Consider the following 11,926-nt stretch of genomic DNA (forward strand, 5'->3'; position numbering starts at 1 on the left):
CATCTCCTTGAAAAAGAATTTATTTTGTCCCCACTTTTAATGATCTTGTTGAATATCTCTGACTTTTAGTTGGAGTATTTAGTGCATTAATATTTAAAGTAATTTCGATGTGATCTAATTAGATTTTCCATTTTAGTATTGTGTGTTTGTCACCTTTGTGTTTTATCTCTGTATCTCCAGTCCAACTATTTATTGGATTATCTTAACATTTTAGGAAGATATTTTAGTTTGGCTTTTTAGCTGTACCTGTTTGCATTATTTTTAGGGATTGCTCAAGGCTTAAAAATGTGCTTTTAATATTGCTTTTAATATTTTTCAGTGTATTTAGAGCTAATACCATACAACATTTTACATAAAATGTACACCTCTTTGTTCCCAACATTTAGGATATATTTGCCACATATATTACATTGAAATTCATCATAAACCACATAAGACAAATAAGTAAGTAAATGAGTAGAAGGAACATTAGTAGAGGAAGGGGAATAGGAAAGATAGGAGGGGGGAGGGAAAAGAGGGGCACCAGAGACAAAAAATACAACCCCTCCAAAAACCCCCACACAGAATGTTAAATTTTTCTTTAAAGAGTTATATGTTTTTTAAAAATCAAGAAGAGTCAAAGTCACCCATATCTCTTACCATTTACAAAAATAAATTAAAAATGTATCAAAGACTTAAATGTCAGACTTAACACTATGAAACTACTAGAAGAAAACATAGAGGAAATGTTTCAGGACATTGAGACCAGCAAGGATGTTTTGGACAAGACCCCCAAATCACAGGAAACAAAAAGAGAAATGGACATGTGAGAGTACATCAAACCAAAGAGCTTCTTCTCAGCCCAGAAAACAATCAAATCAGAACCACAATGAAAAAAAAATATTGTCATAAAATTCGAGATGCATCCCAGCTGAAAAATCACTCTATGGAAAGAAATTATTAATTTGTGGTAAAATCAATTTATTTTAAAATACAATTTTGTCCCTTGGTTTATCATTGTAGCCAGAGCATCATGTGTAATCTTTGGTATATAATAAGACATTGAATCAATACTGTTGAATGAATGAGCGAATTTGCTTCCTAGCTCTAAGCTCTATATTCTACTCATCACTGTATCTCCCTCACATGTACTGGACCTACGCCATTCTGGTGAAGTAAATGATCAGGAAATACAAGTGAAAAAACACAGCAGGAAACACATTTTAAGCATTTATATTGTTTATTGAGTAGCACTGGTTTTCAAGCGCTGTCAACCTATTATTCAAAACCAAACCCCTGACATTATACTCTGCTAGCAAATGGGTAAATCATATAGAATTCCTAACCTCTACCAAGAGAACACATTTTCAAATCTTTATTAAACAATGTACAATGATAAGCATTTCACTGTAGTGAGGTGTTGAATTTGTCAGGTTATCTGCAGAGATCTGGTAACCCATATTCCTTCCATTGGAGACTAAAGACTAAAGGAGAGCTGAATGTTATGAGCACAATATTTTGAGCACTCACTCATTTACTCACTCATGCAACAAAAAATCAAGCCATTTTCCTTCCTCTTTGGGATGCTGGGCATATCCAGGATATATTGGAGCACAAGCCAGCCTTCCTGCAGATCCCCAGTGGACCACCTAGCAGCTTGGTGATCTTTAGTGTACATTTTAACTTCTTGCTTAGTTTCTTCATTGGGAAAATACAGAAACTAATAGCACTTACCTCAAAGGACTATTGTGAAGGTTAAATGGGTTAATGCACAGAAAGCACATGCCATATAGTAAGCATTAATAAAAATGAGCTCTTACTGCCTTTGGGGTTTACCAGAAACCCTGAAACCTTACAGGTAATTTGTACAACTTAATTGAAGGAGTAACTGTAATGTGAGAGTCTCAAGTGAGCATCTCTATCACTGCTTATTTTTTTTATTTAGTTTTTGCAGTCTATGATAACACAGAAGTTTTGATTATTTATTTCTTTTCTGAAATTCTCTACTAGATCAAAAAGAGGCAGTCGGATATGTTCTTTGGTAAGAGTGTAATACTGGCACATGATTACATTGAATTGGGAATTATCAAAGTATATGCTTTGGGATAAAGGGAGTTTCTGTGTTTCATTTGAACTTTGTTCTAAACGTGGACATGGTAGCAGGGAGTCACCTACAGAAAAAAGAACCGAGTTTCAGAATCCCCAGCAGGAGTCCTTGGATTTGTAGAAAGCCTGTTCTTTCTAACTCCAACACCGGGTCAAGCTCCACCCCCTTGACCACGATACCTGGGGAGAATTAAGGGTCTAATAATTAGCCTTTACATCCCCAACACTTGGCACGGTGCTTGACAGATGGAAAGGCAGAAAGTGGTTTAAAGGAACGCAGTAGTCAATATGAAGGCACCTGGGAAGGCTTCGTGTCAGAATATTGTCTTCTCATCTTCCACCTATGTGGACTGCTCAGTCTTCAGGCCTCCTCTATAGAAAGACTCTCCACAGAGCAAGAAACAATGACCCACTCTCCTTTCTTTGTTGCAAAAGAAGGAGAAAAAAACAGAGACAGGACTGGGAACAAAGGGCCCTCTCTGAGTGGCTGAGCAGTGAGATCGTCCTGCTTCTCCAGGGGTCTTGCGGGTACTGTTCATTGCCTCCGCCCCTGTCCTGACCCGCCCTAAAGCTCAAACTTGCAAACAAATTGCCAGCAAAAGCGCTGGAGGAGGGGGACTCGGCATCTCCGCGATGGGCTCCGGGACTACGGTCTCGGCAGATAGAGAATTTTCCGGAAGCCCCATGGAGTCACCAGCAGAGCTCAACTGTGGTCGCCAACCCTTGGTTCCGGGGACTGCCCAGGAAGAGGCTCCGGCTGCTAACCCGCTGCTGGAGGACCTGCGGCGGCGGCTGATGCGCGCCTTGCAGCGGACTGTGGCGCGCTGGGGCTCGCGGCGCGCTCGGGAGGCCGCCTCGGCGGCGGAGGCGGCAGCGGAGGCGGCCGCGCTGGAGGAGCAGAGTCGGGCGCGCGTCGAGAGCGCACTGGGCCGGCTGCGCGCAGAGCTGGTGAGCGCGCGGGCTGGGCGGCCGGCTCTTGGGCAGTCATCGCGTGGGTCTTCTGCTCCGGCTCCAGAGCCGCTGGCTGCGTAGCCTACCAGAGGACCCGGACACCCACCCGAGTTGTTCCCAGAGAGGGAGAGTTGGCCGCTGTCCTTGGTCTTCCCAGGGCGCCCGCTCGTGTCCAGATACAGGGGTTTTATGGCCAGCACCCCAGTAACATCTGCTAGGCCTAGTCTGCTAGGCCTAGTCTGCAGGGCCTAGTCTGCTAGTCATTTGCCCATGACCCCAGTTGTTCTTCCACAACCTGTTTCTATATTTTTCTACTGTATGAAAAATACACAATAGGAAATTCTTGACATGGGTATATTTGAACTGTGGTGGAGGAAATTTCAATGAAATAAATTCTGGGATAGATGGACTGAGCTCATTAGCATCTCTTCCCTTATATCCCACATGATACTCTTATTTTACATCTTGGTAAGGATCCAGAAGACTGGAAATGGTAAGGTGTTTTGTAAAAGTGTAGCTTTTGAACCTTAGACAGGTTAGGACTGAGTGTTCCACAGGAGCAAGTATATGTAAATATTTTTATATGAGTGCCTTTTTTTTTAAAATTAAAAAACCCTCTAAATTAGACAGTTAGAAAAGGACAGCATAAATCAAAGCAATTCATGGCTCTGAAACGGTGCTGCCTGTGAATTGTGTTAAACGGAGATTTGACCTGAAAATTTCTCTTCTACAGTAAATACCAATAACCAATACTTTAGAACTGATGGTTAAACATTAGTAAATTGTCTGATTAAAAACCTCAACGTAATTCTGTCTCCTTTCTGGATTTAAGAAGGGCAATATGGTAGTAAATCTAATTTTACCATGTTAATAACTCGAATCTGACAAAGGATGCATTATATGAATACAGTGATGTTGAAGAAACACCTGGTTTTCGTCCAGGATCTTATCAGTGAGTCTAAGTAGCTAAATAGGGGAGACACCTCATTAGGGAGGCTAAACCCTAAAGCTGAGGCCCAGCCATTTCTGTACCTACCACCTAGAGTATGCCACTACCCCTCCCTGCAGCTCAGCTGACTCATATTTAAATCCAATGAGAAAATTATATAGAAGAAACTCTGAGAGACCTTTTTAACAACATTCAAGCAAGTTGTTCCACCAGTAGGAGTTTTTGCCAAGTAATGTATAGTCAGTGGGTAGAAGATAGGGAAGAAAATTCCAAGTAGATGAGGGTTCATATCCCAGTATTAGCATTTATGGACTTTGCTAACATTTGCTGTCCCTGCCACTTTGGGAATGTTAATTAGTAAGTTTGGGTTCATTAATTCACCTGTAAAATGAAGATAATAATCTCATAGGATTACTGTAAGAATTATATGAGGCAATATTATATGAAGTGCCTAGACCACAGGCCCTATTCGTTGGCTCTTCTTATTGTGATAATTATTATTATTGACTGTGTAAAAAAGAACAAATACCTACATATAAAAAAAAATCAAGGTTTTTATGGAAAAGAACCACAGAATTCTATACATTACAGGATGTTGTGTACCTGCTTTAGAGACCATGTTCAACATCTTGGCCAACCATCTTGCCAATGTGTGTGACTGGTTATGAAGAAGAAGAAATAAACTGGGGTATTTTAGCTTAGTATCATCACCACTAGAAGAAGTAGTTTTTGATTATGAGCAATTAATTAGATTTCTATAAGAATCTACACACACCCATCCATATAAGTACATGCGTCATATATTAGAGTAGAATTAACCAAAGAAACCATGATGAACAAGATCAGTTAATTTAGTCATGTTTGACTTACTTTTCCTAGTGGGATGTATTGATGTTTATGTTCTGTGAGTAGCTTTTGGTGTTATATATTGAAATTCTATGTAAAATTTTCTAGGCACATAAAGTACATTTTTTTCCTTATAGCAGGTTCATGTCTTTCATCAGATTCTCAAAGGAGTTCATGATGAAAGAAAAGTTAAAAAACCGTTGGTGTTTGAATATCCTAAACAGTGTGAATTACACATCCTTCATTTAGAGAGTGAACCATTATCAATAATTTTACTCCCTGATTCTTGGCATGAAAGCTGAGGATGGCTGTCCATCAGTTCATTCACTTATCCCTTCATTCGCTTAGTCTTTTAGCAAGCACAGAGGGTGCAGTACCCCCAGAGTTGGGGACATAGTCCTGAACAAGACGCACTCTGCCCTCAGCATCATCAGTCTGGGCTGGTTTGTGTTGCCAGAGCATGTGTACAGAATGCTGGGGCAGCAGTGGAGGGCCAGTCGTGTCTGTCTGCACAATTGCAAGAGTTGGCACTTGATTGCATCCAGTGGAAAGAGAAATGGCAAAGAGCATCTTAACCAAAGGTTCAGAAGGAGGTGAAGCTCTGCATGTCATTTCCTGGGGATGGCAGTGGGAACTGGCATGGGAAAGAGTGTCAGAAAAAGAAGTTGGAAAAACAGGGCAGGATTACAGAAGCTCTGAGCCCCTGGAGAGAACTGAAGCTTCCAGTAGCCCAGGGGTAGGGGTTTTTGTGTGGTTCCTTTGCTGTTTGTTTGCTGGACATCCATCTACTTTATCCCTCATTAATTTTTGCTGTCAGAGAAGTGGTTCCAGGTGTTGAAGAATGAAGAAAAATGTCTTAGAGGAAAATGGAAAGATAACTTTTTCCAATAGCTTTATTTTGCAAGTTATGTAGGGACCACCAACCAATGCGGTATTCACTTTTTACTTACACAGTGTCCTGGTTCATCCTGGTCATGTTGATGAGTTGATGGAAGATCTTACACAGGAAGAGCAAGTTTCTCAGGAGCTGTGTAAAGCAAGACCTTAATTGAAGAAATTCACAAGTAGTTGATTACAATACAAGATTATGTTGGACTAAGCTTTGTTGGACTGCCTCCTGGTTAACCTGCCCTAGAGATCTAGTTTAAACATTTTTTAACACATGAGGACCTTTATGAACTCTGGAGGAGGTATAAATCAGCCTTGCTCTAAAACAGATTTCATTCTAGAGTGAAAAGTGTTAGATTATGTAAGTACACATAACCATACATGTGCCTCTAAGGTATTGTTAAATGTTTTGGCTCTTCGGGGGGACCCTTTAAAATCCTGAAAACTTGAAATGACAAGTAATCAAGTAAATGGGCCTAGAGTCTGTATACTCAGATGGCCCTAAGCAGTTATCTTGTGGCTAGGAAAGCTCATAAAGATAAATGATTTCATCGTGGATCACATGCCATTGCTTGAAACCAGCCTTCAGTACACAGGTATTTTTCATATGGACAGCTTTGTGCATCAGCTATTTTTGTTTTCATTTCAAGGCCATTTCAAAAGCTATTTATATATCTGAATTTTACCTTGTCGTATAGAAAGTCAGTTTTATAGCCAGGCCAAACAGAACGTGAAAATAAGATGAGAAATACATCTTTTTTGATATCTTATTCTCCTTTCCCAAAGACTCCTTATTTCTCCTGTGCAGTTGAGAGCAGTTTCATTTGATCTGTATCTCAAGCTAATAAAAATCTTTATTTTTTTTTCTTAAATTTTAGCTGGAAATGCGTTTTCAAAACCATCAGCTGGCCAGAACTTTACTGGATTTAAACACGAAAATGCAGCAACTGAAAACAGAGCATGAACTGGAAATTGCATCAGAATCTCAATCCGTAGAAGATAATGCTGTGAATCAGGAGCATGAAAGTGCTCACTTGAAAATCTGAACCCTTAACATAACATAGATAATGCCGAAATGATTCTAACAGTAACATTATGTATGCTTGGTATGAGCTCTGAGGACAATTTGTAGACAAAAAATTTGGATGCCAAAAACATCAAAGAGAGGGGACAGAGAAAAATGGTGCCTTAATAAGTTCCAAAAATATTTATTCATTGTTTGGCCTGTTTTCCACAAGAAGGGGGAAGAAAATGAGGAAAATCTCACAGATACCTTAACCAGCTTCTAATCTTGCCTCTTTTGTTATCTTCCTTTTGGGGTTTTGCCTGAACTTGTTGCTTGTTTTTGTCTTGCTTTATTATTTATTCTTGGTATGTAGCCCAGTAGCCTGTTTGATATTCTGTGCTCCCCTCTTTTTGAAGAATTGCTTCTTCCTGCAATCTGACCATGCCCTTCTGGTGGTTTGCCATTGAGAATGTCCCATCTTCTTGGATATTGTCGTGCAGATCAAGGGAAGCAGACCAGGTTGTCCCAGGATTTTTTCAAACTGGTGCAAAGGGAGAGGATAATTATTCCCTGAATCTATGGGACAAGGAACTTTGAGGCTACTGTGGTCACCAAGCTAGAAAGCCTAGACTTCATAGACGGGGGTTGAAACTGAACCACTGAGCTCAAAAGGAGAGGGAGACTGTTGTGTTCCTTGTCCCTGAGATCATGCTTGCTGTCCTTTAGATACATGAAATACTCTCAATTATACTCAAAATTATATTTCAAAACAGATTTCCTATGTTTCTTCCTTTTCATAAACTATCCTTTTACTCAAGTTGATTCAAGTTGGAGTTTCATGACGTGTATACAAAAAGTTCCCTAACTAATGCAATTCTTTTGTTTAGTTTTTAGTAGTTAAAATAGTTGTTATTGTTGCATTAGAATATCTAAATGTACCCTAAAAGTGCTCTTTTTATTGCTAAAATTAAACAATAAAAAATAGTTGCAGGCCTAATTGATATTTTTAATGGTTATTTCTAAAAGTAAACATTAATTTATAACAATCTATTTACTTCTAATGCTTAATTAAAATAAAATTGCTCTTGAACACAAAAGTAAGGGATGTGGTCTTTCTCTTTTTAAAATGAATGCTGGGGTTGGAGGTGTAGCTCAGTGGAATAGCATGCGCATGTATGAGGCTCTGGTTTAACCCCTAGCACCAAAACCCCCAAACATGAAAGTAAGAGAAAAACAAAGTTGTTTTCTACGTGTGAGGATTTGAGAATATCTGGTTTGTTTGTCTTTAACTTTTTTCCACAATATGTAAATTATTCTAGCCTGTTGAGACTTCTTCCCTCTGCAGGACTGAGCTATTATGAGTCCTTGACTTACGAATGTACACAGTGATATTTGAAAATTATAATCGTAAAAATAGTTTTACTATGTGTTTCTTCATTATTATTATTATTATTATTAGTAGTAGTAGTAGTAGTAGTAGTATTGGGAATTGAGCCCAGAGGCACTTAACCACTGAATCACACCCCCAGCTCTTCTATATATATATATATTTTAAATTTTGAATCGGGGTCTTGCTAAGTTGCTTAGGACCTGGCTAACTTGCTGAGGCTGGCTTTGAACTTGTGTTCTCTTGCCTCAGCCTCTCCAGCTGCAGGGATTATAGGCATGCACCACCATGCCCAGCACCTTTTAATTTTATAGAATTTGAGAGGAATGAGTTCCTCATGATCTTTGTTGTTGTTGTTATTGTTGTATTTCTTTTAAGCTGCCCCATAAATGTTGCAACAATCATTCTCAAGAGTGTTTTTAAGGATCATATTTGTAAATACTTATGATTCTGGGAAAATACTCAAGGTGATTCATTTATAAACTCAGTTCCTTAGAAAATACAGATTAAACATTGCTTAGCATTCATGTAGTCTGATCATACTGACGATTGCTATATTGGACATCAAAAGAATGAAAATCTAAAAGAGAACTTCTGAGAATAGATGCATTGATGTTCACATTTTCAGACTGAAAAGAAGAAAAATGTTCATTATTTTATTGCAAAGTTTTGTCACTGCTTTTTTATTCTTTTAATTTTCAGTGATTAAACTTTGGATCACTGTATCTTTTAGGAACCACAGATGAAGAGACAGAAACTATTTGCCTCAAAATTATCTTATTTATGGAAGTCCTAATCAGTAGGATTGGCCTTGTGATTTTAGCTGTGTAATATGGAAACACAAGGAGAGGTTGATATGGTGCATTATCATTATTAAATGTTTCCACTCTTCTAGATATCCTTTTCCTTTTTTTTTTTTTAAGTAGCAGAAGGCAGATGATGGTTTTACCATTTTTCTTTGAAATGGCACTCAGCTGTTTGTTGTCAGCATGCTGGATTGTCTTTCTGTCAGTGGAGTACACAGGGAGCCAGAAGGAGCTTCTTCTAAGAGATGCAAGGATGCGCCTACATTGGTTACAGTTCCCCTCATTCCAGGGTTTTAAAATAAACCAGGGCAACAGTGTGACATTTTAAAGATATATAAGTTGGAAGGGGCCAAGACTAGTGCCAGTTGGAGGGGAAATGAGAAAATAATTATAACCTAAATTACTCATCAGGGAAGCAGTAACTGAATAAGCTGAGGGAAGTAAGTTGCTCATAACAAAAGCGGAGAGACAGGGCCAAAAGAAGAGGCACTAAAAACAATTCTGCGATAGAAATATGATGCTTGGCTTTTTCAAACGACATGATTGCTCGCAGTGTTAATGGTGGGAGGATAAAAACACCTTTGCAGGCAATGGGCTTTCGGCACTCTATGGTGCTTGTTTAGCACCTACCAGTGAAGAGGTTCAAAATTAATTATGACAATTAGATGCTTTGTGCAGGTCATTAGGCACCACATTCCTTTACAGGTGGCCTGGATGGATCCCGTTTTGTTTGGCTTGCCAGACTACTGCTGGAACAGGTGCTACAGCAACCCCAGCCAAGGGACAGATCAGAGTCCTCTGTGGACAACCTCATGATAGCTGAGCCCACACTAGCATAATTACAGGTCCCCTCCTGGCAGGGTCTAGCACCCCATGCAGCCATCAGATCTGTTTATTTACCACTGTAATCACTGCCAGAGTCCCTCTGGGCCCAGGGTTTGGCACAAGGTCCTCCAGAACCAGCTGCTTTCTCTCCTGGTTGTTTTCATGGTTGCCGATGCTGCCATTGCTGCTGCCTCTCTGCCTCCTTGACTACCTTATTAATAAAGGTTAAGGTCGGATGAGAAATAGGTGTTAGGGTTGAACGCAGGCTGCCCTGCCTGCCTCTGGCCCTGGCAGTCTCTTGTTCCACCTGAACAAAGTGCTGGACAATAGAACTGAGATGGGGAGACACGTCCTGGAGCAGCCCAAGTTGGGTGCTGCTCCTGGTACTGATGAATGGGGGTTAGAAGGCTCTGCTTCTTCCTTCAGAGTCATGCTGCCACCATGTTTCTCTGCTGGGCTCAGTGCAGGAGGGATGTGTGGAATATAATTACAGCAACAAAACCAGTAGTGATAACCACCCTCCAGCAATGATATCACCATCCCTCCAGTTCCAGCCATTGTGCCCATAAGTTCACTTGCATCAGCTTTTCTCATCTTCACAATGATTTGTAGGAGTGTAGGACCTGTTTGTGGAATCATCTGATCTTGGTATTCAGTCCAGGCTTTGCCACCTGCCAGTCATATGTTTGAAACTTTAAGTCTGTCTAAAAATGTTGGTAAGAAGAACTTGCCTTATTTAAATCTTGAGCATCCCAAGCTGTTAGAACCATAAAGCAGGTTTTGGAGACTGAGTTCAAGGTGAAGTTGCTCCTACTTTTGTTTCTTTCTCCCATTCTTTTAGTTCTTACCACCTTTTTATATTTAGACCTTCCCTGGACCTCTTTCCACGTAGCATTATTATGCCTCTCTAATGCTCTGCCTCTCTGCTGATTGATAAATTGCTGATTTACCAAACATGGGAGTCGACAGCTGGGAGATACAAAATCAATAGTAACTGCTATTTACTAACCCCTGAATCTGCCTGATGCACAGTGCTGTGTGTGGTTGAACTGAATTGCCCTCATCAAACTGTGAAGTTGGAAAGATTGTTTTCCCCATTTTAGAGAGGAAGAGAAGAAGTACTGGAGAGGTGGTATAACTCCTTACAGGTCACTCATCAGGCAGAACTGTCAAGATTCATATCTGGTGTTGTGAAGGAGAAACCTATGCACAGGTGAATAATTCAATATTTAAACAGAAGCATGCATGAAGAGCTAGTGATGCATTTAGCAAGACTCAAACAAGTCCTCATTGAAGGCATGCTTTCAAGTTATTCTTTGTGTTCATCTAGCAAAAAAAAAAAAAAAAAAGCTCTCCTTTTGTGTCTCATATCCTAGATAAACTAGTTGGGTAATCTGGACAAATTAATCCACTTTATTTGTGCTTAATTTTTCTCACTTAAAATAAGAGGGATAGTGGAAATGGCCTCTAATTCGTTTCTCTGACTTCAAAACGTCTATTGTGTTCCAATCCTGCCACGGGTGACTGGACTCTGCAGACTCCAGGCTATTGACTATCGCTGGCCCCTGGCTGTGAAGTGGACCCTCTAGGTCCCAGCCTTGCTCTGATCACAGTCCTAGCTGTTGCAGGCTTGATGATAACAGGAAGGAATCTCATCACTCTTGGATGTCCCTCTGCTCTTCTCACACACGGTGACTGCAGCTGGGGGGAAATGTCACATTTGCACTTCAGAGGGAGATGAGCATCCCTCAGAACTCTTCTGTGCTCTGATTTTAGAGGCAGCCTTCTGTGGCACCTACTGCTGACTGGGAGCGTTACACTCTGCATTGGGCGATGCAGTTGGAATCTTGGCTTCCTCACCTCCTCACTATCTTATGCAACACCTCTGCAGATCATTTTACTTATATCCAAATGATAACAACTGCACCTACATCAAGGGTTTATGGTGAAGGGTAAATGGACCAATGCCTGTGAAGTGCTTAGAATACCCTCCAAGTGTTCATTATTTTAATAAGAGTAGGTAGGTGACATTTTGCTCATCCTTGCCTACCGGAAGTTCCCAAATCCAAGAGAGAGAGAGACTGAGGATAACAGTTTTGTGTTTCTCAGCCCCTCTTACAACTCAGGATGCCTCTGGAATCCAAATCTGTCCAATAAGATGAAGAGGAAATTTCCTGGAGCCG

The 11,926-nt window shown here is 40.3% G+C and overlaps 1 protein-coding gene across 1 annotated transcript; it reads left to right on the plus strand.

Moving 5' to 3' along the window:
- Positions 1 to 2,164: 2,164 nt before the first annotated feature.
- AARD (alanine and arginine rich domain containing protein) lies at positions 2,165 to 8,107 on the plus strand. The gene is made up of 2 exons (XM_079143636.1): positions 2,165 to 3,033; positions 6,598 to 8,107. Exons 1-2 carry the CDS (start codon positions 2,719 to 2,721, stop codon positions 6,763 to 6,765), a joined length of 483 nt encoding a protein of 160 aa, XP_078999762.1. The 5' UTR covers positions 2,165 to 2,718; the 3' UTR covers positions 6,766 to 8,107.
- Positions 8,108 to 11,926: the final 3,819 nt, after the last annotated feature.

This window comes from Sciurus vulgaris (genome assembly GCF_902686455.1).
Source record: "Sciurus vulgaris genome assembly, chromosome: 1".
Classification (NCBI taxonomy): domain Eukaryota; kingdom Metazoa; phylum Chordata; class Mammalia; order Rodentia; family Sciuridae; genus Sciurus; species Sciurus vulgaris.

What these genes read in the sequence shown, in the direction of transcription:
- AARD (XM_079143636.1), top strand. Translation starts at nt 2,719, where the DNA reads ATGGGCTCCGGGACTACGGTCTCGGCAGATAGAGAATTTTCCGGAAGC. An exon ending in GCCGGCTGCGCGCAGAGCTG is followed by an intron (nt 3,034 to 6,597) that starts GTGAGCGCGCGG and finishes CTTAAATTTTAG; the next exon opens with CTGGAAATGCGTTTTCAAAA.